Source organism: Pieris napi, chromosome 16, assembly GCF_905475465.1.
Source record: "Pieris napi chromosome 16, ilPieNapi1.2, whole genome shotgun sequence".
In the NCBI taxonomy this organism is placed as follows: Eukaryota; Metazoa; Arthropoda; class Insecta; order Lepidoptera; family Pieridae; genus Pieris; species Pieris napi.
In genome coordinates this window covers 12,240,257-12,266,091 of record NC_062249.1, presented here as the reverse complement: position 1 = coordinate 12,266,091, position 25,835 = coordinate 12,240,257, and the positions used below count along the sequence as shown (strand labels likewise).

General features: G+C 35.0%; 3 protein-coding genes across 7 annotated transcripts; 1 reads left to right on the top strand and 2 right to left on the bottom strand.

Annotated features, from left to right (window-relative positions):
• Positions 1-11,073: 11,073 nt before the first annotated feature.
• Positions 11,074-13,541, bottom strand: LOC125057084 (telomerase Cajal body protein 1 homolog). Of its 2 annotated transcripts, none has more exons than XM_047660550.1 (5): positions 13,015-13,541; positions 12,700-12,888; positions 12,162-12,325; positions 11,684-11,970; positions 11,074-11,334 (listed from the first exon to the last, which is right to left on the bottom strand). In XM_047660550.1, exons 1-5 carry the CDS (start codon positions 13,416-13,418, stop codon positions 11,110-11,112), a joined length of 1,269 nt encoding a protein of 422 aa, XP_047516506.1. In that variant the 5' UTR covers positions 13,419-13,541; the 3' UTR covers positions 11,074-11,109. The 2 variants fall into 2 exon arrangements, with proteins under 2 accessions (XP_047516506.1, XP_047516507.1); XM_047660551.1 differs by having other exon boundaries at positions 12,700-12,905; positions 13,015-13,132.
• A 168-nt stretch (positions 13,542-13,709) lies between these two features.
• Positions 13,710-21,363, top strand: LOC125057080 (hormone-sensitive lipase). Of its 4 annotated transcripts, none has more exons than XM_047660544.1 (16): positions 13,710-13,793; positions 13,980-14,261; positions 14,703-14,860; positions 14,929-15,115; positions 15,614-15,827; positions 17,299-17,489; positions 17,569-17,815; positions 17,891-18,100; positions 18,271-18,387; positions 18,460-18,606; positions 18,690-18,798; positions 18,872-18,967; positions 19,051-19,146; positions 19,225-19,369; positions 19,439-19,564; positions 19,633-21,363. In XM_047660544.1, exons 2-16 carry the CDS (start codon positions 13,980-13,982, stop codon positions 19,720-19,722), a joined length of 2,415 nt encoding a protein of 804 aa, XP_047516500.1. In that variant the 5' UTR covers positions 13,710-13,793; the 3' UTR covers positions 19,723-21,363. The 4 variants fall into 4 exon arrangements, with proteins under 4 accessions (XP_047516500.1, XP_047516501.1, XP_047516499.1 ...); XM_047660545.1 differs by having other exon boundaries at positions 13,716-13,907; positions 18,463-18,606; XM_047660543.1 differs by having other exon boundaries at positions 13,716-13,907.
• A 1,989-nt stretch (positions 21,364-23,352) lies between these two features.
• On the bottom strand, positions 23,353-25,720 carry LOC125057085 (probable N-acetyltransferase san). Its single transcript, XM_047660552.1, has 3 exons — positions 25,561-25,720; positions 25,105-25,428; positions 23,353-24,084 (listed from the first exon to the last, which is right to left on the bottom strand). The coding sequence occupies exons 1-3, from the start codon at positions 25,566-25,568 to the stop codon at positions 23,886-23,888; spliced, it is 531 nt and encodes a 176-aa protein (XP_047516508.1). The 5' UTR covers positions 25,569-25,720; the 3' UTR covers positions 23,353-23,885.
• Positions 25,721-25,835: the final 115 nt, after the last annotated feature.

Here is a 25,835-nt window from a genome sequence, read left to right as displayed (position 1 = left end):
GAATGCGTGACCATTGCGTCCAACCATTAATGTCCAAAAAATTAATTACGAAAAAATAGTGAAAGTTATTCGACGGTCCGGAGGTAATAAGGACAGAAATCTCAGCTTTCCGTGTCTCAAGACATTTGTCAAGATCAAAGAAACACTTTTTCTTACATGACTGATACACGAAAGTCGACCTTAGTATATTTCTTGTAGACATTCTTGTTATAAATATGTTATATAAAAATCACTTAATAACACAAAATGTTCTATAAATTATCTGTAGCCAGTGCTTAAACAGTTAATTGTAACAATATACCAACCTTGTTTATTATATGAACTCAAACTCAAAATATCTTTGAGAATTGTCAGAAAGAAGTTAAATTATTTGTAAATTTACATTTACTACCAGTTCACAAGACAAGGGCGTAGCGCGGGTAAGAAGAACTGGCAAGAAACTTTCCGCCACTCTTTTTCATCGCCAAGTACTGTCATACAAATTGTTTGAACTGGAGCAAATCAATTCCAAGGATTAGGATCATTTAAGTATTTCTCAAATTTATAAAAAGCATTATCGATTAATTTTCGTTTAACGAGGGCTTTGAATTTATTTAGTGATAATTCTCTAAAAACGAATACAATAACTGGTTGGTCGTACGCTCAAATTACTTCTTTTACGCGTATTACACTGGAGAAAGTCACCATTTGTTTTAAAATCGTTTACTGTGTTTATTGTGCCCATACTTTTTATATATTTTAAGTTGAATCAAACTTACATAGAACCTGTTAATACATTTAGACTAGTATATGCTCGTAGAATCGTAGCTTATGTGATTACCGTATATGTGACGTTGCTAAATACCCGATTGCGGCTACGGCGTAGCTGATAGAGCATTGTTAACGCATTTAATTTATAGTCGTAACTGCACGAGAGCAATTTCAAAGGTTGAAAAACTTTACTATACTAGGGTATTGCTCATTAACTATTCTTACGTTTGTGTAACCGGCATAAAGACCGGGTGACCAAAACATAGCTAGATATGAGTTATGACCAACAAAATAACTCGAAATTTCAATTTGAAGTACTGTGGAATATTAACAGAATTTCATCCCAGCCGTAGCCCATTATCTTATTCGGCACGAAATTAATGGCAGCCGTCTACATTTTTCGGCGTAAGATGACCCTTATTGTGAGTAAAATATTGGCCATTTGGAGTACGCTTAGTCGTCTCTGTTATAAAAAATAATCATTCTTATTTTGTTAATATATATATTATTTTATTGGATTTTTTTTTTCATGAAATCCCATGAGTTTACAATGAGTATTTTTATGGGTTATTAAAAGAAGTATAGCAAATCAAATTAAATTCATCGACACGTGATACTTTAAATATCAGTTTCGTTAAAATACGTGAAAAATGTTTAATAAAAAAGTGGAAAGTGAAAAACGGCTTCTATATTAATGAACAGCAGAGCTTTGATGTCAGGAAAATGAAATTGGTGTAAAGCCTGAATGTACCTAAACTTGACTTGATATATTCCATTATTTCCCTTTCTGTTGCTAATATCATTGTTAGGAATTTTATTCCAAACAAACAAATTTTGACAATTTAAACAATTTACGATTTTAATTAAATGTTAAATTGGCTTATGCTTAGAAGATTGAATACCAACCGACCAGTATTACATTCCATGTAATATTTAAAGTTTATTAAATTTTATAAAACCGGCGAAAGAAGCCGTTAAGTAGTTCTGAAGATGGATTCGATGTCCATACAATAGACAATAAAAATAAAAGAAAAGGGTGCTTGTATACTTCTTTGGCATTATTAAAAATAGTTTTTGAATAGCATGCAAATAATTAATTACAATTAAATAATCAAAGACTGGAAAAGGAGTTATTATAGTCAATAAAGTTCAGTTTACATTTGAAAAATTAAATAAATGAATATTTATTATTATTTTCTAATATTAATTAGTATTGATTTAAATATTCAAATTAAATCACTTCTGATTATAATTCAGACGCACATATAAAATTCGCACTTGTATAATAAAAACACGTGTTTTAAATGTAGAAACTCAAAGCATATGGATAAATATTATAAATATAAAATACACAGCGAACAGAGGCGGCGTCCGTGCCAACATGCGCCACTAACAGAGGTTCCATTTCTGTTTTGTTGGTAGCATATTTTCCTCAACTTAATGAGCGATTTAGTGGGCAACTTCATTCTGTTAATTTTGTGTCGCGGTGCGCGCGCATCGTAAAATTTCACTCTCATCAATTTTTCATAACGCGCCTAACGAAGTATAACTTCATAAAACCTTTTATTGTGTTCTGTTAGTCTTATCTAACCGCCCACAATCATCTTTTCTTAATTAAATTAAATACTCAGTACTTTACACTGCTAAGCTATTATCTATAGATATGTCTAAAGCACCTTATTGACTCAGTATAATGTATGTGTGATCAAGCCACATGACGCCTTAGACTTCTTGTCACGTAAGGGACGAGATCAAATGCCGAGAAATAAATGCGGATTCATTCATATTGAGCATCCAGGCCAGGTCAGCTTCACTGCGTCACCCAATTCATTACCACAGAATATATTTCCTTAAAAGATTTGCTTTTAAAACGAATTCGTTCATTAATATGACTTTATAACCGAATTCAGAAAAATAACTTAGTATATCAATGCGACGAGTATTTTTTATTTTTCTTATGTGTATGTCGGTACTCAATAATAGTATTAAAACTCGGTATCATCGAGTTACTTTGAAAAGAGACAATTTTGGGATAAGACTTCGCTAAGAGACCTTTGGCTCTACTAACTAAATTGTAATGTACGTTAAACTAGTTTCAAGGGATCAAATAAATCTTTTGTGACCCATAAACCCTGTTATTTCGAATTTTGCTTAAGTAATAAAGATATCGTTAAGTAAATAAAGTCTTAAAAAAGGAATTTTGTATTTCCTAAGTATATATACTGTAATATACTATAATAAAAGCTTTGCGAAAATGGTAAAATCAGTATTTTAGCTCTCACTTAAACTCTGTCACTTCACACAACCTATGTCATTGTGAAAACACTTCTATATCTGACTGTTGACATGTGATGACTGATAATGAGAATCGAATCCTATTAGAGGTCAATTCCACATGTACGAGTATAAACTGCCAGAAATAATATTCTGCTTTAGAAAAAATCATAGAGAAAACACCCGGTTTAAATTCAGAGAAAAAATTCTTTTCTTTAAAAATTAAGACTGAAAAACGTCACTTATAATTGCTTTTGAAGTAAAGTTAAAGAATTTGTAGATCTTGAAGAACATCAAACTTATCCATCCGTGGATCCACGTAATCGTGCACTTCAATTTATTTGCGTGACTATTATTTAGACTGGTGAATAATTATATCGCCAGAAAATCGTCTTAATAATTTATGCTTCTTTTGGACATTTTACTTGATTTTAAAACGAAAGGCAAAACGATTAACATAATCTCTAGTCTAACTCACATTGTTACGCGACATGATATTGTCCAAACAGAATCAATCGCTCAGTCTTTAGTGTTGCCTTGTAAATACATTCTTATTAAGTACCTATGTTTAATATCTCGAAATCAAAGTTTATAAATTCAACCCAATCTTAGTTCTTCATCGTTAAGTGGCTAAATTATAGGTACACAAATATATTTAACAACTTGTAGGTCGTTGGTATATATATATAAGCTGACCCAGTTTCTTAATGATACATTCTTTAACAATAAGTAGTAAGCCCTGAATACATATCTCGATATATCCTTAATTAGTTAATAACAAACAAAGACACACAATTTTCAGTCGTGATAAAGAAAGAATTAGTATAAGAACTTAGAGGTTAGACTAACAAATACCTCAAGTTAAAACCACAAATTCACAAAACGCATAAAATAAACTGACTAAAACCTAAACAATTCCAAATGCATCTAAAAAAGCGTTATACCAAAACCACAGCGAAATGTAAAGTTAAGAAAATCAAATGTGGCCGTCTCAAAAAATCATGAATCACACCCACTTAATTTAAAATATTTAATTCGAACACAACTTGATAAATGTACATAGAACGAAAACGAAAGAATTGATTATAATACAATAATAAGTCTGATCATTTATCATTATAATCTCAATATGAATAATATTTACCCACAAATAATATTTGTTGTAAAATCTCAACAGTATAAAAAACAAAACAAATAACAATACAATAATGCACAATATTTTTTGTGGTTTTACAGTATAAAACAATATCGTATTTTTCGGAAACGACAGAAATTATTTATCCTGAACGACGTACAATTCTCTAACCAGGTTACGTTTTAACTTTAACAATAAAACCCTAATGAGTCGCAAACAAAACCGCTTCATAATTTTCACGACAAAATAAGGAAAGTTTCTTTTGAAAGAAATTAAAGAACTCGCTTATAAATTATAAATGTTATGGAACCAACTCAGTGCTCACGTTCGTGATTTGTAATAACAAAATCATTCTGTTTTTTGAAATACATTACGAAAAATACTAAAGTAAGGTTGATCTTATTATTTTCTTTGAAATATTGATGTAAGTATTTCTTTTTAAACTGATTCAATGGAACAGGCGACGGCGCATTCACCTCAATGTTTAATTTGAATAAGTACTCGTACTTTTCTTGAATTTACCCGGCTTCCTTGTTTATTTTAAGACTGAATCTGTGCGCCATCTCTGTCTCTAAACTCTGTCACAGCCATCACAATGGAAGTATGTTCGCGTAATATAAGGCATTATACATATAAACAAAGTGTTAATATGATATTGTTGTGCGTAAAAAGTATAAAAACTCTAGTTTTGACGACCATAATAAAACACACACAGAACACAAGTAATTCAACGTCAACACGACACATCGGCATAACGGTAAAGTTCTTCTGAGCAACCCTCTTGAGCGATAAACGACAAATTTACCAGTTAGAGTTTTTCGCTACTTCGTATTATGTATTAACAAAGTAGTTGAATCAGTTCGACGGATGTGCTAAACACCTATTGATATTTGATCCATTTTGGGAAGTGTAATGGCAAATTATATTTTAAAATAATTACTTATTGAGGAAGTTTATAATTAATTTACATTTTTTAATAAATATTTATTAAAAAACAAATAATTACTTGGTATAGAATGATCCCTTACGATCTATGTCCGAACAAACAAATACCTATTACTAGTCGATAATTTACTAAGTTTCTGCTACTTAGATAAATAACAACTTGTACGTAAATAGTATTAGTAATATGTAGTACCTAATACAAAGTAAATAGTAATTTTGTAGCAAATGTGGCTTCATTTTCATAATAAAATAAACAAATGGATCGTCCAAATCATAAATTACTAATATTCGCCATGATTTGCACATTCTGTTGTCTGTAATCAATCTTACGTTGAGATTGATTACATCAAGATTAAGAAAACAATTGTCTTTCTCCGATGTATAAGAAAGATATCACATTTATATTATAATATTATTACTTCATTATGCTTAGTTTTTTTTACATAAAAACTAAATTATTTTACCAGATAAGCGTTTAATTTGTTAGAAAAAATAACTTAAGTTTTTACCCAATACTAAAACCTTAACTTTTATATTTTATATATTAATGTTTTTAAATTATTCTACTTTATAGCATGATACTTACCTATTACAGTGCGTGATTTCATATTCATGGCCGTAAATTTAAAATTTGGAACATAAAGTGTAGAAAAGTTTAATATTAAACAAGCAGTCTCCTAAATTAAATCAACTTTTCGTAAACGCGACGGGTGTCTTAATAAATACATCGACTCGAACAAAATTGCTCTATTGTCTTTAAATTTGTGATAAGATCTGTTCATTGCATAATTACAGTCAGTTGTTTCTAACAAAAGCAAACTAATTGCAAGGTATTACTATTTCCACGGCTTGAAGACAACACGAAGTGAAAATAACTCGGCGTGTATGGCTCGGGAACCGCGAAAAGCCTACGCAGGAATATATCGGCCCGATATGTTGTTTGGTTGTTTAGCACCTAGCTTTTCCATCATGATTGCAGTTGTTGACAATAGACCTCTGCCGTTATCGTCTAGCCAGATTTAAGAAAGTTATGGTGAATGACCCAGGCACAAATCCACCAAACGCTCAAATGTAACTTTTTTGGAGTAAATTTTCGCTTGGGGCACGATTTGACTGGTTTGACTTGGTTCAACTATTGCGATGAGCGCTTCCGATTATCACATGATCCACTTTTCATCACAGGTAATTCGATTTAAAATCCCTTCATTATTATGCCGGTTGAGTATTGTAACGCAGCAGTCGAAGGGCGTTTGTCGATTCGCTTCACTCAATTTATGAGGTACCTTACCTTTCAAGCTTTTTCACCTTCCTAATTTGCTTCAAGTGGATTAATACAGTTTTATCACTAATATCGCAGCCTGCAGCTAACTCAGACGTAGTTTGCGATGGATTCCACAATACCCTTCAATGCTTCGTTATCAACTTTGGCCTCCGGCCGTGCACAGGGCTTGTTCTATAGGTCGAAATTTCCAGAACTAAAACGTTGGAACCAAAAACGCACTGTGTTTTCTTTTGTGACACCGCCGCCATACACATCATTAATCCTTCGAGCCGTTTCTGCAGTGCCAGTGCCAATGCCATGGTGGAACTTATACTCGTAAGTAACGCGATATTTCATGTTTTCCATTTTATAAATAGAGTGACGCAAGAAAATAATTAAAACGGTAAAATTAAATGAATCATGGTAAAAAATTGAATTTGGAAATCCTAACCAAATAGAAGATATTTGACGTGCCCAGACAAAACGCCAATTTCATATGCAAGGACTTAATATTTGCGTAGCCAAATGATAAAAAGACAAACTAGTAGGAGAACAATTTACAGAGGACGCTACATGGCGTATTTCTTTATACATTAATTAACCTTTATGTTATTCGTCCTACAAAAACCGAGGTCAGTTTTGCGAACGCACTTTTATTTCTGTTTTTATATTTGTGCGGTCAAATTCGACGACTCTCTTAATATACCCGTTGAGTGCTCGGTGAAAGAGAAGTGAAACGCTGGGAAGTCAAGACTAGATTGAATCTATATCTAACAAGAGATCCTCGAAGACAATAGAGTTGCTGATGAGTTGTTGCGTGTGATTACACGTGCAGGTGGCTGTTTCTACGTAGGTTAGGATGCCGGCGCCTACATATCAATATAGCACTTTAATTTACTCAATGAATATAATGAATTAGTTCATATTCTCATTTTAAGATTTCTACGCCTTAATACACACGGCGCATATTTCCTAGCTTACTGAGATTTCATGTTAAATGACTTCCAGATTACACTTACCTGCGGTATCATTTACACAATTGCTTGGAGGAACTCCAACAATTTACTCATCATGGCCTCCATATATTAAATTGCTCTCGGTGTTATAAGAAACTTTATACGGCTCTCTTGGGAGCGAGGCATCATCTAATCTACAATTAGATTATGCCCTACGGCATCAGTGATTAAATCCTCCTATAATGGTTACTGATTATTGTGTTAGTTGTGGTTGAAAAATTAGTGCGTCTATATATTATTAAATATTTAGTTGTGGGCATAAAAGACGTAAAAATATAAAAAAAACAAAACAAGCTAAAAAACTGCTAGGAGAAGCGAATTCTTCCTCTTTCTAACTACTACAGGATTTCTTGCTGCACTTTAGAACTTAAGAACAATGAATTTATTATAACTTCTAAGTTCAATGTATACCTTATTTAAAGGTTTGCTGGATAAACATTAAAGAAAGCGACTATGTACAATGTATATTATCCACACATTCATTTGGTCATTGTGATAACAATTTTTAGACGTAAAGTGATCAACGGGCGGGACACAGCGGCTCATCTGGTGCTAAGTTGAAGCGTGTTTAATTAGTGCGTAGCAAAAATTAATTAAATCTAATGAAGACCGTATGTTTTTTCTATAAATACCATACAATTACAAAAGGTATTCTACGTTTCGGAGCCAATCCGTGTTAAATAGAATTTACAGAGAGTATTTTTTCGTAGCGCTAAAGCAGCCGACTACTCGGAAAGTTATATATGAACACTTCGACCACTTTACGTGGAATGAGGCTGAGGGAAGAAGCTGGTAGTGGGAAGTTCCCACCCACAGGATAGTACGCCTACGTGGGAGTGAATTTCAAGAAATATATTTTTGGTCCAAGTTGCGTGCACAGAAGGTTCATTCCCACACGAAACGCTGTAAACGGAAGTAATGAATATTTTGTATAAAGAAATAAAATAAAGCTGTATTTCGCAATATTGGGAATAGGTTCTTCAATATGCTAATAAACTAGTTACATGTCTATCCATCAGTCAACAACGTCCAACGTGCAAACAAATATCGTCCCTTCCAGCGATTTGTAGACGTGATATGAAATAGATCGGGGTGATTTGATAGATTTATTCTGGGTCTGATACACGACACTTATTTGGGTTGCTAACCGCATACTGCCATACATGTCCAATTAAATTTAATCATTGTAATTAAATCGTGTACTTTTCTATTTAGATTTTACTGCCTATTTGATATTTTGATTGGAATAAAAAATACTAGATTATATAATATAAATAATTGCGTCTAACATAACTCGAGTAAAACTAAACAGTGACTAACAAAAATGAGACGATCGGCCAAATAAAAATATTTTGGATCACCCTCATCAAATTTTATTATACTACAATTATGTATTTCGAACATCTAGATTTGTGAGCATATTAGAGAAACGCTGGAAGAGCTACACTTGATATCTTGCGTAGTCCTAATCTACCAAAGCGAATAGGGAGCGATGCTTGATTCCAAGAAGATGTTTCAAATCGATTAAAATAGATTCCAAAAGAGTTTTTAAAAGATTAACTGAATGATTCCATAGAAGATTGTTATACATTTGACGATATATAAATTTGACGTCAACTTTCAACAACACATCAAATTTTTCGTTAGTAAAAAGAGTGCGCATTGTGTATAGCGAATTCACAGCCGCTTTTAGTGCCAAAGCCAAGTTGTTTTGGTTCAATTTACTGATTATATGGTTTACTGCTATTTTCGAGGTTTTCATTTAATATGAGATTATTCATGGCAAAATATAAAATACCGCTCACAACTTATTCCACATTATCCTCACACAAATTGATTTCGTAGTTATTAGTTATTGCGTAGCATCCTTATAACGAATACATAAATGCAGTGGTTTTCTTTTACTTAACTTGTTTTGACCCCAAATTATTCAGTAGGCATCGTATTAAGCGGCACAAAGAAATAAATAAGAGATTATTCCAGGTATAATTTGGGGCGGAGATAAGCCACAAATTGCCTGGAAATTGTAAACAAAAGCGCCTTAATGCCTGCCACAAAGTTTTAGCACCTCAAACTTCATAAATTAATGCTAATTTAACTGAGCAAGCCACGAAAATGCAATTATAGGAGGAAATATTATCATAACGACTTCGTAATTTAGACGTACGCAATCCTTTATAGCACTAAGCGTTTGCGAAAATCACCTGAATCTAAATAAGTATCTATTACTTTCAAACGTAGGATGAATTTTAAAACTTTTTACAGTTAAGCTTTGATTTATAAATGAAATATTATATTAATAATAAAAAATACTTTTTTCACTTTTCTTTTCATATACGATTTACTACCTGCTTTCTTAAAAAGACTTTATAGTGAGGCAGCCATCATTTCGCTAGACCACTTGCTTCTATTGAGGAAGCATTAGATTATGAGACTTTGGGAGACATTGCAAATAGTATAATATGTATTTTAATTAGATAATAAGACAACGAAGCAACACTTTTGCAAAAATAAAGTTATACTTAAGTGATAAAAATCATTCCCAAAAAATATTGTAATAGGTACATCAAAATATCCAGGGGATGAAAAATAAGGAGTTAGAAAGTGCACTATTCTTGAATAGTAAAAAAATACTTTTTGCGCATAACACGGCACTGGCTAATAAAATGTGAAGTTTTGTTTAATTTTTGTAAACACAGGGTTAGTGGTAGTGTTCTATCTTTAGTTTAGCGGATTAAATGACCCAGATACTTAATAAATTAATATAATTCAAAAAATGATGTGTATTGTATAATGGTCGTAGGCCAAGTGTAAAGTGACATGACTAGACAGATTTGTATGAAGAATCTTCAAGCGCCTGATTAGGGTGACGGCAATGTTGCCGTGATGGTGTTTTGGCGTAATATTTGCGCAGGCGTTAAATCTGAACATCCTCCCGGCCGTTAAAAGATCACTTTCAATCTTGAAGTTCCTCGGCTGTCGGCAGCTTGCACAGCCTTACTAGAGATCGGCGCACACAGCCATTATTAGTCATGATGTCTGTCGCTGTTCCACTCTCGCTGTTCCATCGGATCCCGACGGGATACGCCTCATCACCTAACCTAACCCTTGGGATTGATTTGCTCCAGTTCAAACAATTTGTATGACTCAAAATTTAAAATCAATTTAACATCTTTTCTGTTGACGTTTGAGTTTGATACTACAAGTTAGAGGTGAGGAGGGACTTTTATATCATTGTATATTTTTTAAGCTCCTTAGAGGTAGGATATATAACACGGAAATGTTGGAGGGACTGGGCCTGCAAGTGCCAAATACTCACAATCGGCTTGGTAATCGGGAGCAATTGCTTGCAGTGCTACGAGCGCGAACACATTTACTCGTGTCTTGCGCATCCTGAATATTATGGCATGTGAGACGGATTTCGTAAGCATTGCATTATTTATAATTAGTTGTAAAAAGGTTTAAGTTTTCTTGTTTTGTTTATATTATGTTCTTAGTTTAATTTGGATATTAATAGTTGTATATTGTATTATGTAAATGTAATAATAGAAAATAAATAAATACATTTAATTTGCTTCCAGGATTTTTGTTGAAGAAAATTATTGATTGTCAAAAATTACATATATAGGTATATAGTTTGTGAAACTTGTAACTGCAGTAAGCTTATTCAAGCACAAATAAAAACCACATAATATTTAAGATTATTTATTGCCTAATTAAAAGAAACACTATGCTAAATCAGGGATATCTCCAATCCACCAGAACACTAAACTATTTTCGGACTCTTTTGAATATTTCATATGTTCAATTCTTTGGTACTCTATTTCATCGTCATTATTTTCTCCATCCATAGTAGTCGGGTCTACAAAGTGATACTGTCCAGAACCAGTTGCCAATATGGGTCTACACGGGTGTATAGAAATACTATTACAGCAATCTCTGTGTAATGGAAACTGAAAAAATAGACTTATTCAATAAGTAGCAAAGATATATTTATGTGAAGTTCTAGACATCAATTGTAACATCCATGTAATGAAACTGTCAATAAGACAACAAACAACAGATATAACTTAAGGTACACACAAATATAATTTGTGCTTCATTATAAATAATTTAATATTTAATCATATTTTGAAATCAGATTACAACAGCTCTTACTTAATACGAGTCTGAACAGATAAAAAAATAGTAAATATAGGTAGCTTCTTTCCTAGTATTCCACATACAAGAGAGCAAAATAAACAAAGTTTATCTGTAATTCAATAATTAAACATGTTAAAAATACTTTAAGAAGCCACTCACTTGAAAAGTAACATTATCCTTCTCATCCATGGCGTCTAATTCTTCTTTCCAATTAATTTTATTCACATCCCATACTTTTATTACACCATTAGTGCCACCGGTGACCAAGTAGTTACCACATGGTGATACATCAAAATATATCCTTTGGTTTGTCTCAACAATTCGGCTGAGAATATTAAGAGGTCTGCGATAATATCTTATATCCCATACTAGCAATCTGTGGTCCTTACGGGCCCCTGATATTAATTTAAGACCATCGGATGTAAATTTCATGTGAGTTATTCCACCTGAAATATATTAAAACCTAAGATATAGTCTATGCAACTTGAAAAAGTACTTGAGAGGACAATTTCTAGTTAAGAGTTAGGTTAGGTAATAAGTTAAAGACTAAAACATGAAAAAGTTTAATTTTCCTTATGTTTTAGTGCTGTTTTTTAAATGGCATCATCTATTATAATAGAGGCGGAAGAATATATACCTGAGTGACCATGCATTTTTCCTATACTTTTGTATGTGCCCATTTCATTCACATTGTACAATGAAATACTTGTATTCCATGATCCTACTGCGATCAAGTTACTGTTGGTAGCAAAACAGGAAGCTGGAGAATTTATCTTGTGTTCACTGAATTCTCTGCCAGGCCTGAAGGTAAAATATTAAATTTTAGATAATATATTTTACACTATGATATTATACATACGAGATAGATCTTTTGAAACCAAATAATACAATCAAATGGGATTTGGTTTAAAACCATAAAATAAATGTTGATATACACATATGCGTATTTTAATATGATTTGAATGAATGTAGTGTAAACCCGTATAACTGCATCCTTTTTGTTTTAAATTTGCTTAAGCAGTTATTTGTGACTGTTCGGAAACTAAAAAAAATGGTTTCTGCTACCTTGTATCATTTGTGTTTGTTTGGTATTTGTTACTCAATCCTACTTACTGATAGTTTACTACTAGTCTAATATGTAATTGCATGCAGAAATAGTTAAAAAATATTATAACCTGTCAACATCAAAAGTTCTCAATAATTTTTTATAGCCAGCAATTATCCTGGAGCCATCAGCAGAGAAAATGCATGACACTGCAGGTTCCATTTCATCTACTGCATTGAAACCTCTGTAAGAGCATCTTAAGGAACCATCAAAGGCGTCCCACATTTGAATTGGTGCATTCTGTTTTGTTGTTATCCAACTGTAACACATCTTATCCTACATTGTAATATTATAAATATTATGATCTGATTTTTAAAATAAAATCCAATTTTGATCCACAAACCATGTTTTTTTAATCAGCTAAATTAAGTCATATTTAACTCACCAACAACTTTCAGGGACTGCACTATTCATACCAGGATACCAACAAAAATCATACATCAAGCCTCCTTCTTTAACATGGATTACTGGTTCTAAAATATCAATAGTCCTATTTGAACTAACGTCGCCCTCGTAAAGATCTCGGGGCAATTCCATAACCTGAACTCCATCATTATTAACCACACACAAACAGCATGTACCATCTGGAGACCACTTACATCCCCTTACATATGGCTGTGTACTTTCTGCGGTCACATTTTTGGTATGGCACCATGATGTGCTGCATAGTTCAACTAATGTTCTATTTGTAAACAATGCCGGGTAGGATATAAGATCTTCGGAATACGTTTTACTGATTTGTATGTCATATTCATTTTCGTCTTTAGAACCTATCTCATCAACTTCCATTGCATTAAGTAATAAGTTACTAACGCTTGCTTCTAATTAAAGTTTTATTTATGGTGAATTATTTAGAAATTCTGTTTTAGAAATAACCTCAAAAACATTGGAATTTGGAATTATATGTAAAGTGTAAACTGTAAACACTCAGACGATAGACACTCACCCGAATTATTTTTTAATAGAATAAAATATTTCTCGGACAGCGACAGTTGACATTGACACTATACTCGTTGTCAATGCATACAAATTCATACAATGAAATTTTGAGAATGAATTTAAAATTATATTATTTGAGAATTGATTATTGAGATATTTGCTGAAAAGTGAAAACCTGTAGGAAAACCATTGAACGTTTAATTGTGAAGTGAAATTATACCGAGCGTATGTTACGGATGTTTCGTTTTATAACAACTAACAAATCTTACGTATTAATAATGATTATCTGCGTGATGTATTGTTTTTATTGGAAATTGTTGTTGGTTTAAAATATAACATGTAAATAACTTTCTAAAGTGCTTTTTCTGTTTATTTATTCAACAGTTTATAAGAATCGTAAATAAATTGCAGATGAGTCTAAGACTAATCAATCGTGGGTTTCGATTCGTGACGAGAAGTTTCAGTAATATGTCGTTCCCTGAATCACCTGCGAAAGCCTCAATATGTTGCGAAGTGCTGGAAGGTGCGCCGCCTACGTATGCTATGTACGAAGCACTAAAGGATTCCTGTCATAATAATGCTACATATTTTCAACCTGATGATAGTGAGAATGGTCAACGTTTGTACCAAGGATTTATAACTCTGATAGATCACATTGATACTGTATGGCCTCTGGTTGACCACGTTAGAAAGGTAAGGATACTTAACGTATTTTCAAATTACATAAAGCTAATAAATATTTATTTTATTATATAAAATTGCCTTAACTTTAAGTGACACTTTGTTTGCTGATTTTTATATATCACTAAAAACGCAATTAAGATGATAAAATATAACATATGTTTTACACATTTAATTAGGTCATGGGTCAAAATTTTACGGAACATATAACTACTTCATAGTGACCTGATTTAGTTATATTTAACTGGGTCAATGTATTATTAGGCAATTTATTTTTATAGGCTAAAATTAACATTCCAATATATTGTGCATATTATTTTTAGGGCAAAGATAAATCCGTGTTTCCATTAAAGGGCCACAAGAATGTAGTAAAATAATTACATTATTTATTGTTATGATATTTTGTTGAGTATATGAAGTTAAATATTTGGAATAAAATTATTTTTCTAATAGGTGGCACCGTCATATGATTTTGATGAAAAATCTCCAGGCAATGGATACAGAAGTTTCGTATCAGTTGTGGATTCCTGCATCCTACATGGCCTTAAACTTAGCAGACAAGTTTGCTCCGGACGGGATGCATTGTTATTTAGAAAAGGATATTTTGTTAAGTATGTATGCTTTTTAAAATAGCTTTTTAATACCTCAAACAAACCTATGTAAATAGTAACCTTTCTAGAGAAGTGGAATCATGTGGACAACTCTTGGCATCACTCGGCACATGTCTTCATCATCTCCACACCCTAATTTCATGGGCACCTCCTGGAGACCTGTTTCCTGTCGAGCCACACTCGCCGGAAGAACTTTTCTCTAAGGCAGACACAATAAATCAGTATTGTTTTTATGGAAGATGTCTAGGTTTTCAGGTATTTAGACTTCAATTGGCCTTGTATACGTCTTGTCACTTCGGAGTAGCCTATTTACTTCTAAAGTTAGATGTTACGTTGCCTGACTGAGTACAGCATGTTAAAGGAACCTCAAAGGTACCTCGAACTATTGTCCATGTTTACGAGTATGGATTGTAAATTTAAAAAATATGTTTACAATAATTGAATGTGAATTCATAAAATATTTCTGCATTAATTAATATGGTAACACAGTAATTATAAGTACAGAGTATCAAATTACCCTGGAATAATTGCGATTTCCATACAATAAGGTCACCTGTCTTTGGTTCACTGCTCTCACACTTTTACTCTTGCAGTTTATTTTATCAAATAAATAACATTCTCTCTGACAAACACAGAACCTTCGAAAGCTAACAATAAAAAATATTATTATAAAAGTGTGTTTAAGTATTATTAACAAAAATTCGATCATATAAATAGATAAATTTGTCTTGGAAATGTTATTCGTCATTCCAGTTCGCCCCGTCGATACGCGGGATCCTCAAGGGCATATCGATATGCATGGCCGGCTTCTCGGAGGCCTACTACAGCCAAGGCAATCTGATAAGTTCGGTGTGGACGGGCGGGCAGTACTTGATCGACCCCGAACTCCGGGCCAGAAGGATTGTCAACATATCGCAGTCCGCCAGCGTGGAGTTCTGCAAGGCCTTTTGGTTTCTCACTGAGAGTGGTGAGTTTTATGTCCATACTTTTCCAAACCACTAACAGAAATATAATTAGGTTATCGTAAACGTGTGTAAATGTTCGATTATTACCTAAGCTTAATTATGTTAAACACGTGCAACGGTTCATATTAATACAATCATTTATGTTCGTTTAATCGGTATAAATGACTCGTAACTGAACTCGTAAACAACATTTGTGATGTTAGGTTTATTTGTGGCAAATAATACTATTTTATTATTAAATCGATCACGTCACGAATTGTTCGTTCCGTTTATCGGTTGGTATATAACATTAGAACATAATACACAGACAAAGGAGAATAATTGTTTAAGAAAAATTAAACCTATCTGACTATGATTTAGAAACCGCTCTGAATTATCTTAATTTCTGCTCATTAACTAGATTTAAAAAAGTGCGTTCGTACAAAATACACTTGTCAGAAGTGAAACTTCTCTGTAAATTAATTATTACTAAGTTAAAAGCCCCAATCAAGATGATCATGCCCCAATATATGATCACTCCATGTATTTGTATATCTATATTTACACTGTTTACACACTGTGTACGTGCTAATGATAATATAAATACATAAAAAATCTGCGTTTACTGCACAAGACGTTATGCGACAGAATTTTCATCTAAAGTTCTAATATGTAACTACTAAAAGAATACACCAACCAATAGCGTATATTTTTTCTCGATCTCCCTTACTCTCTCTCTCAATCTTTCTCACTAAAGCTCTTTCCCACCTCTCGCTCCATGCCTCTGTGCGTGATGCGGCATCCACTCTATCTCACTCTTTCTCTCGATCTTTCTCACTTGCTTGTTCCCTACTCTCGCTCCATGGCTATTTGCTTCATCCTACTTTCGTCCTTTCTCACTGTCTCAATCGCTCTCTCCCTTTTCTTCTACAAAAACGCTGCATATCTTCGTGACGCTAAAATTATTATTATTTCGTTTCATCCGTAAAAATTTTACCCTCATGCGCCTTAAGAAGTTTCACTTTTTTGTGGCAAGTAGTGACAAAATATTAGGAAATACCGTAATTAAATGAAAATAGCCCATATTCGATTACTATAATAAGGATTACATTAAGTTTATCTTATGTATTTAATATTAGTACACGACCTCCGACGGATGGAAGACCTTTTCTAAATTCTCCAATTTGTCTGTCATCAATTGCTACTATTTTCCTATTTTCCCCCGCTATCTCTTTTATTTCCCTAATGACCAATTATGTTTATAATGAATATGATAATAAATATTGCACAAAATTGCCCAACTAAACATTAATAAGAAATTTTAGAATCGAGAATCCAATAACAAGAGAGGTCTGCAAATAACATTCTGCACATTGTCTTATAAAACCTCAAATCGTAGGTCGCGCATAGTTAAGGTATGTCGGGGTCGATAGAACTAGATTTGATAGTTTCTGGAGGATTCGTGCAGTCACTGTATCGAAACGGCGTTAACAGAAATAATGCGGCGAGTGCCGAGTCTGATGTCGACCACGGTGGCGGTGAACAAATTGATAACGATAACGCCTCAGCCCCTCGCGGTGGCGACCGCGGCCGGCGGGGAGAAGACGGTTCTTCCGCCGAACTCGCACATCGGCCTGCACGACCTCAACGTCAGGCTGATCAGTGTCAACAAGAGGAACGGAATGGTGAGTGTTTTCACGAATCACGACTCCGATCACGATTCTACGAGATTCGTTTAACCGTTCCACGTAAATGTAACTCCAGACGAACGAAAGCTCCACTCTTCCGGCGGCGGACGGCGTCATATTCCACTGCCACGGAGGAGGTTTCGTGGCGCAGAGTTCCAAATCGCACGAGAGCTATCTGAGAGATTGGGCGGCCAAGCTCAACGTGCCCATTCTGTCCGTGGACTACAGCCTCGCTCCGCAGGCTCCCTTTCCGAGGGCCTCGGAGGAGGTCTTCTACGCGTACTGCTGGCTCTTGAACCACCTCGGGGAGGTCGGCACCACGGGTGAGAGAGAGATATAATCTCGTTTTTTATATTACATTTTTTAAAATTGTTGATGATTTTTTCGACTTTCGCCAGGTAAAAGGATCGTGTTCGCGGGCGACTCGGCCGGGGCAAATCTCCTCGCGGGCTGCATTCTTCGAATACTGGAGAGCGACATTCGGGTCCCGGAAGGCCTGTTCATGGCCTACGCCCCGCTGCTCGTCAGCTTCATCCCGAGCCCCTCGAGGCTCCTCTGCCTCATGGACCCTCTGCTGCCTTTCGGCTTCATGATGAGGTGTCTCAAAGGTGACGAGACGAGCGAGTTGTCAATTGTAATTTTGACTTTTTGTGTAAATGGCTAAACCGAGACCAATTATTCTTCGACACGAATCAAATTGTAAAAGTGTCACCCGGACGACAACAGTAATAGAACTGGGGCGTTTTTGCGACCGTTTACGAAACTACTAATATTTCAGCGTACGCGAGTCCCAATTCGAAGAGCAAAGAAGAGAAACGCCAAAAGGAAGCGACTTCATCGAACGCGACCACGCCCATAGACGGAAACGGCTTCCTCAGAGTGAGCCCCTCGCAGGGTGCGTATTTGCGCGAAGCGGCCCCGTCGAATTCGCGGCCGGGTCTCGGGTGTAGCCTACGTTTGCTTCCAGAAGGCCTCAGCGAGTCCTCGTTCGAGGAGGTGTCTCCGTCGGACCTGCTGGAGCTGCAGGCGCACAAGTCCCAAGGCAGCCAGAGGAGGCACTCCGGGGACACCACGGTCAGCGCCGCTTCGCTGCAGAGCGAGCACACGGCCACGGGTGAGGGTCGCTTCCCCCTCCTTTGCCGTCTTCCATCTGGCGTTTCATTTCATAGTTTTTCTATAATGATCCACGTCCGTCAGGCGTCAGTCCGTCGGAGGAGCGGTCCCAAAAGTGCGCGTCGGAACTGCTGGACAGATACGTGTTCGACAGCGACTCCGACAGCGAGGGCCGAAGGATCGATCGTGCCAGGTAAAGGGGCTTCGGTTTCCGATTGGCAGCCGAAACCCTTTAGACAGAGAGTACAGACGAGTATTCGTTTCAGTCGCGGAGGTGAATCCGAAACTTCGAGCACTCTGGTCGGCGAGCCTCCTCTGGTGGTCGACGGCGAGAGGGAGCCGAAGAAAAAGGGCAAATCACGGTCTCTTCCTCTTTTCGATTTAACTAGTATTGCTATTATAAAAATCATTTTATAAATCTGATGAACCGAATCTGTCATTCCAGCATCGGCGAGGCGGCGTCGGGCATAATGGGGGCCATGTCGTCCCGTTTCGCCTCCATGAAGGACTCCAACGCCATCTCTGGCCCCACGCAGGAAGAGTAATTATTGTTATCTTTCTTTTTAGCTAATTGTCATCAAACTGACTGTCTCACCGGTACTCTCGCCTCCGATTTCAGAATGGCGGGGCGGTCGAACCTAGACTCCCTGATAGCCAGGAGTCCCTCGGACGAGTTCATGTTCTCGGTGCCCCGAGACCCCGTCCTGTCCCCCTACTGGGCCGAGGACCGGCTGCTGAAGAGGTTCCCGCCCCTGAGGATTCTGGTGAGGCCGATCGATCCGGTCGATCGTTCTGGTATTTGTATTTTTTAATAAAAGGTATTTATTAAGCAGTCGGTGCACATGGACCCGTGTCTGGACGACTGCGTGATGTTCGCGAAGAAACTGAAACGTCTGGGCAACGAGGTGGAGATCGACGTCGTCGAGGGACTGCCCCACGGCTTCTTGAACCTGTCTCTGGTGAGAGATCTTCGACTGGGCCCTATCGTTCCCCGTTTTGGCCTTTCACTGTGACTGTCCACTTTCAGATGGCGAAAGAGGCCAACGACGCATCCCTCCAGTGCATCGAGAGAATAAAACAATTACTGGACGCGGATGCGCTTTCCGCTGATTTATGAACGCAACGGCCTTCGTCTAGTGTTTAGGTTCGTTGCCTTTGGACGCGACGTCGACGTTCCGACGTTATTCTTTCGTAGCGAGTAGACGTTGAAAATGTTGAAGCGAGCGATTATTGGCAAAAGGCATAGAAATACTGAAATCACAAATATGCCGTTTCAGATTTAAAGCTTTCCGAAGACGACAGTTTTCAACAAAATTACAGTAAAACGTTATTTTAAAAAAATAACAAATATGACATTCCCTAATTATTTACTAAAGAAATTGAATTTAAAAATCGATCTATAAATAATAACGGCTGAAGAGTCGATATACCGAGATAGAATTATTGAAGATTATAATAATAGTAATAAGTTATAGAGTATAAAAATTGTCTATGATATGTCGAAAGGACCAGAGGGTATAATTAACAAATTAAAAACATAGTCCAACAAGAAGGGCAAGGGAAGGACTTCAGTTTCTTGCTCGGCGATTAGCATTTATTAATTTTTTATTGTTCAAAAGTACAAAGAATCTCTATATACATAAATGTTTGTATGAGATTTTTAGGATTACGTATGTTTGGTTATGCAATGGGCATACTGGATTTAAATATCCAAGGAGATAGTACATAATGCAAACACCATGTGTAATTGTGTTTCTTATGCAGTATTTGACTTACAAGATTTAGGAATACATTTTCTCCGTCCTTCATTCGTAACCTATGCATATGTATAAATAACTAAATATGTACTTGGTTAGATTAAAATTAACTATTTGTGTTTTGTTTTTTCTGTCAATTGCTTTAAAGGGTTAATACAAGTTTAAATGAAAACCTTAAAAAGAAATGGATTAAAGTTAAACGAACAAGGTGTAAAGGATTGTCGAAGTTGAAATAACCTTAGATATATCTTACCAATACACTCCAAATTATATTTGTCATATAAATATGCCTAAATAATTTTGCCGCCTCTTTAAAATAAGCTACTGTAAGTCACCTCTCAGGTAGAATTCCTCATTTTTGATTGATACAAAACTTTATTAAATATATTCTGGAACAACATTGTAGCATATCCTTTTTTTAATAGGCCATAATAATTTAAATTTATTTTATTTCCAAAAGCTTCTATTATGAGTGACATAAATGAAGCAATTACATAGGTGTGATAATATTGTGTAGAAATGTCTGTGATAGAATGCTTTTAAAAAGCAGACAGTATTTTAAAAAATGCTTCAAACTAGTGAATTTTGTGTGCAATAAAATGAACACAAAGTATACTCATAGACATGGTAGTTCACAAAAGTAGGGTAATGTTTTATTATTATTAGCTAGGTGACTTATTTGTCTGTATAACCAATCCTTTCCATTCCTTTGGTAATTGTTTTAAATGTTGTGGAAATTGATATAATGGTATAGTGGTGTATAAAAATAACAATTAATGTAATCACATACTGTATTTGAATAATTGTTGTTGTTGGCCTCTATTGTGAATGTAAATTACCCTTGGATAATTCAATTATTTTCTTTTACTTGTTAAAATACCTTTTTATTTAGAAAGAATGTCTAGTCAGACAAAGTTTTGTTAATTGAATGTTTTAAAATTTATATAGTTTTTATAATATGTGCTGATTGCAGAAGTAAAATCAATAAATTATGAGTTAGCTATGTGTCTTCATTTGTAAGCTTAATTGGTTTAAACTTTAATGCCCGCCTTCCAATGCGAGGGGAACGGACCCATTACGGACTCCGCTATAGTCGTAAGGGAGCGTCCATAAATTACGTGAGTTGTTTAAGGGGTGGGAGGGGGTCGAGTCAAATCTCATTTAATGTTACGCTGGAGAGAGGGGGGGTCTTGGCAATTATCACGCAATATTTTTTCTGATTAAAATTTTTTTTTTAGGAAAACGGTTGACCCTACCACCTCTTCGTGCCCAAAAGTACGAATTCTGTGTTATTTTGAGTTCTCCGAGCTCGTCTGATAAAAGTTTGATAAAACACTGTTTTTTGAATTTTCAAAACGCAATAACTTTTGAATAAATTAACCGATTTTTACGCGGTTGGTGGCATTCGACGCCGTTTTTAAAACTTCATAACGGAATTATAAGATCAAAAAGAATCGATCGAACGAATCATTCGATTTTGACGGGACTGGTGGCAATCGACGTGGTTTTTCAAACTTAAAAGCGGATTAGTTTTTGGATCGCTAAATCCGTTTAGAAGTCAGGTTAGTTATTGTTAAATTTTTATTACACCTATAATTAAATTCTCAGTTATAATACCACATCGTGTGGTATTCGGGGGATTATTTTTTCGACCCAAATGTCGGCCAATAGAATTGCACCATGAGACGAAATGTACAGTTAACAAATAAGAATTTCATAATGAATAAAACAACTACTTAATACTTTTCTTGAAGCAACGACCAGAGAAAATTTTCACAAAAAAATACCAGTATAATACCATGTAGGTTGTACCACGTGACGTCGAATGGTGCAATTCTATTGGCCGATATTTGGGTCGGAAAAATAATCAGCAATATTGATTACTAGTCTTAATTAGTCGTAAATAAAAGAACGAAGCAATTTTTTTTTCTTTTTACACTAACAATCCAACGCGTTTACGTAAGAAACCCACATTTTGAAAAATCTCATGTGAGATTGGGGGAGGGGGTTGAATAAAATCTCACCAGGGGTGGAGGGGGGTAAAAAAAACACCTCACGTAATTTATGGACGCCCCCTAACGATGATTTTCATACATGTGCTTCCACCAAAGCGGAGAACAGCGGAGCGGAGTGAGCGAGTTTCCCACGGACTCCGTACGAAACTCGCTGAACTGGTTTTATTATATTTCATACAGGTTCTTCCACTGCAAAAGAGTAAAACAAAGCGAGTAAGGCGGAGTCCGCTGCGTATGCTCTCGAAATTAGTTTAAACCGAGTCGTATTGCAAAACATACATTCGTAATAAAACTCCTTTTGCGTGCCTTCCTCAAATGTGATTATTGATCCAAAATCTTGATTTGCGCCGCATATGCTTCTTTTTATTAATGATTTCAGTAAGATTTTATTTACCATATTAATATAATCATGTTCACTAGAAGAATGTGGCATAGTGAAATTCACAAAAACGTCATGATCGACGAACAACGTTCAGCTCCCCGCTCGCAAAAGGACGCACCACCTCGCTGGATGGAGCAAGAACTAGCCCGCTTTTCGCTCCGCCTAGTTGACCTCGTTGTCAGTGGTAGGCGAAATAAATTATTTTAAAAACTATTATCATTTCAAACTCAGTTCCGCCGGTCAACTATTTCACGCGAAGGCGGGCATAAATCATGCTGAGCGCAGACTTAAGACACAACGTACTACGTGTATAACATTACAGAGGCAAAGCCTGAAACGATTAAAACATAACATTGTCTCTGTACATATATATATGGCTCTCTTTGTCTCATCTGCAACTGTACGTAGCTTGGGATTGCCACGCATTCGCTTTCCCTGTGGGTTCCAATGGGGATATGATTGGAAACTCTTCGGAGTGTATATATACATATTATATGAAACTTATTAATATTTATACATTTGAGATCATGCTTAAAACATTTTAAGTTAAACTAAGTACTTTATAAATAATGGGGCAAAATAAAAAGCCTAAGTTAAAGTTATGTTTATTGTACTAATGCTAGGTAGGTCACATGATATTCACAGGTAATACAGAATTTGAAAGGAAATTGACATTTTGGTAACCATAAACAATACAGTTGACACAAAATATAAATAATTATTGCTATTCAGAGCAAGTAGTAATTTTTAGGATACATTTTATTAATCTTAAAAACTGATTACCAAATGTATTGTAAAGATTAAAAATGTTCCACTTAATAAATCTATTATTATACATAGATACAAAAAAAATATTAGTAAACAAGTGATTGAGAATGTCGCAACTGTTACTTTTATGGCTAGAGCTTTAATGTTTAAAATGAATAAATTGACTTGAAAAATTTACTAGTGGAAAGAAATGGTACAAAAAACTTGAACCACAAGGAAGTATAGAAAAAGTAGTAATTATGGTCTCATACAAAACCACAACCATTCTTTAGTTACATTCTGTTCGGGACCTGAGTAGCCTTAATTAGTATCACTTGCACTTACAAATTGAGTTGAGATTTTTGAGTTTCTTACATATTCAATCGTGTCCATTTGTCTTTGCATGGGGCACATTGCCGTTAACTAACGGAGTCGTATTTGCTTGTCTGATGGTCTTCTGCAAGACGTGAGCGTCGGCTGGCTCTATTCTTTTGTAGTAGTGTTCCTTTGTTTCAACAATCTCAAAGCCAAACTTTTTGTAAAAGTCTATTGCACTCTCATTATTCACCTGGACATGTCTGTAATGATAGAATAAAACATTTAAAACTATTTCTGGATCAAATCCACATTTACAGAAGTTAATAACAGCATCCATGTACAAAGTAAGCAGTAGGTAGACATTATATGCATCTAAAACAGATGAACTCCAGTGTTAGTGCATAGGAGTACATTTTTCCATTCCCATTGTCTTATCTACTCAATTCAATATCAGTCAAAGATTATCTAGCGTATAGCAATCAAAGATTTATATTTGTATGGATTGACTCTGTCATAAATGTATATTGAAAGCACAGGCACAACTCTAGCACAACTAATTACAATGTCTCCAAGAGCTACCTAATAGTATACCTCTTTAATAAAACAATCTCTCAAAAATATATAACTTTACTGTATTTTTTGCACATATGCTGCTTAAAACCATGAAAATAAAGTTTATTAAATTTCTACAAAATAGTCTAGATATAACATGAGTGTTTCATTTTGGAGACATTATAATTAGTTGTGCTAGAGATGTGCCTGTGCTTTCAATATGAATTTATGACAGTGACTCTGTGAATCCATACCAATAAAAATCTTTGATTGCTATACACTAGATAATCTTTGACTGACATTCAATGGAGTTAAAGAATTTAAAGGTAAGTCAATGAGAATAGAAAAAATTATTTAAATTGGTTCAGTCCAAAGCAGCAGATACAATGCCAGTAAAACTATTAAACAATGTGATGTGAAATAAGTTTCTACAATTATTAAAAGAAAAACCTGTTAATTTACATAATTTAGAGTAAAATCAAAGCAAAGCACAATTAAACTCACCATCTTTGATGAGGGAACGTTTGGCAAAATCAAATACCCATATTCTTATCTAAAGTATCACTGAATCAAAGTATATGAATGCATAAAATAATAAGGGAACCTAAATTTTCTGCATTAGCAGGTTATCTACAGCTATGCATAAGGTTATATAGATTTATATAACTTAAACTAACACCTAGCAAGATCGAAGTGAAGTAGCTTTGCTGTGGATAAAGAGTACTTACAGAAAAATACTATCAAAATTTCCATCGTGTTCCACGTATTTAAGCACATGCTCCACCATAAGAGTGCCAATACCTAATCTTCTGTATGGATATAAACAACCAAGAGTCATAATATACAATCGCCTTGAATTCTCCGATGTGTCTATCCTGCAGCACACGGCTCCAACCACAATATCGTTGTAATATGCAAGTTTCGCTAGTTCTCCAGCCTCCAATACATCCTTGTAGAATTTGTCATTATAAGAAACAGGAAATACAACGGTGTTCAACTTCTTCAATTGCTTAATATTATGCGGAGTCACATCGCCGAGTTCTATTTTAGCTCTGCAATAAAGGCACACTATTACTTATTTGATGTAACCACAAGTGAACGCGCATGAGTTTCAAGATTTAAAAGAAGATAACTTTTAAAAAAGAGCAATATTTTCACAATTTGGCAAATGCACCAATAATTACCTAGTCATCTTTATAACTATGTTTTTACACTAAAATTTATTAACTAATCTTTTATCACACTAGATCACTCCCGCCATCTACTGTTCCCTTTTCTTTCCTCCTCTTCGGGCCCTCGAGTTCGATTCTCAATTTTTATTTTTCTAACATTTGAAATTTATGTCAAGCTAACATTGACATCTACAGAGTATAGAAATGAGAGTAGATTAAACTAGGCCCTAGGTATTTAAGGTAAAGTGCTTATTATATTAGGCAAAGTGAAGTAGGAAGTATAGACA

What these genes read in the sequence shown, in the direction of transcription:
- LOC125057085 (XM_047660552.1), bottom strand. An exon ending in AATTTTGATAGTATTTTTCT is followed by an intron (nt 24,085 to 25,104) that starts GTAAGTACTCTT and finishes CTATCATTACAG; the next exon opens with ACATGTCCAGGTGAATAATG.
- LOC125057080 (XM_047660544.1), top strand. Translation starts at nt 13,980, where the DNA reads ATGAGTCTAAGACTAATCAATCGTGGGTTTCGATTCGTGACGAGAAGT. An exon ending in TGGTTGACCACGTTAGAAAG is followed by an intron (nt 14,262 to 14,702) that starts GTAAGGATACTT and finishes TTTTTCTAATAG; the next exon opens with GTGGCACCGTCATATGATTT. An exon ending in TTGGTTTCTCACTGAGAGTG is followed by an intron (nt 15,828 to 17,298) that starts GTGAGTTTTATG and finishes CGGCGTTAACAG; the next exon opens with AAATAATGCGGCGAGTGCCG.
- LOC125057084 (XM_047660550.1), bottom strand. Translation starts at nt 13,418, where the DNA reads ATGGAAGTTGATGAGATAGGTTCTAAAGACGAAAATGAATATGACATA. An exon ending in GCAGTCCCTGAAAGTTGTTG is followed by an intron (nt 12,889 to 13,014) that starts GTGAGTTAAATA and finishes GATGTGTTACAG; the next exon opens with TTGGATAACAACAAAACAGA. An exon ending in AGGATAATGTTACTTTTCAA is followed by an intron (nt 11,335 to 11,683) that starts GTGAGTGGCTTC and finishes CTATTTTTTCAG; the next exon opens with TTTCCATTACACAGAGATTG.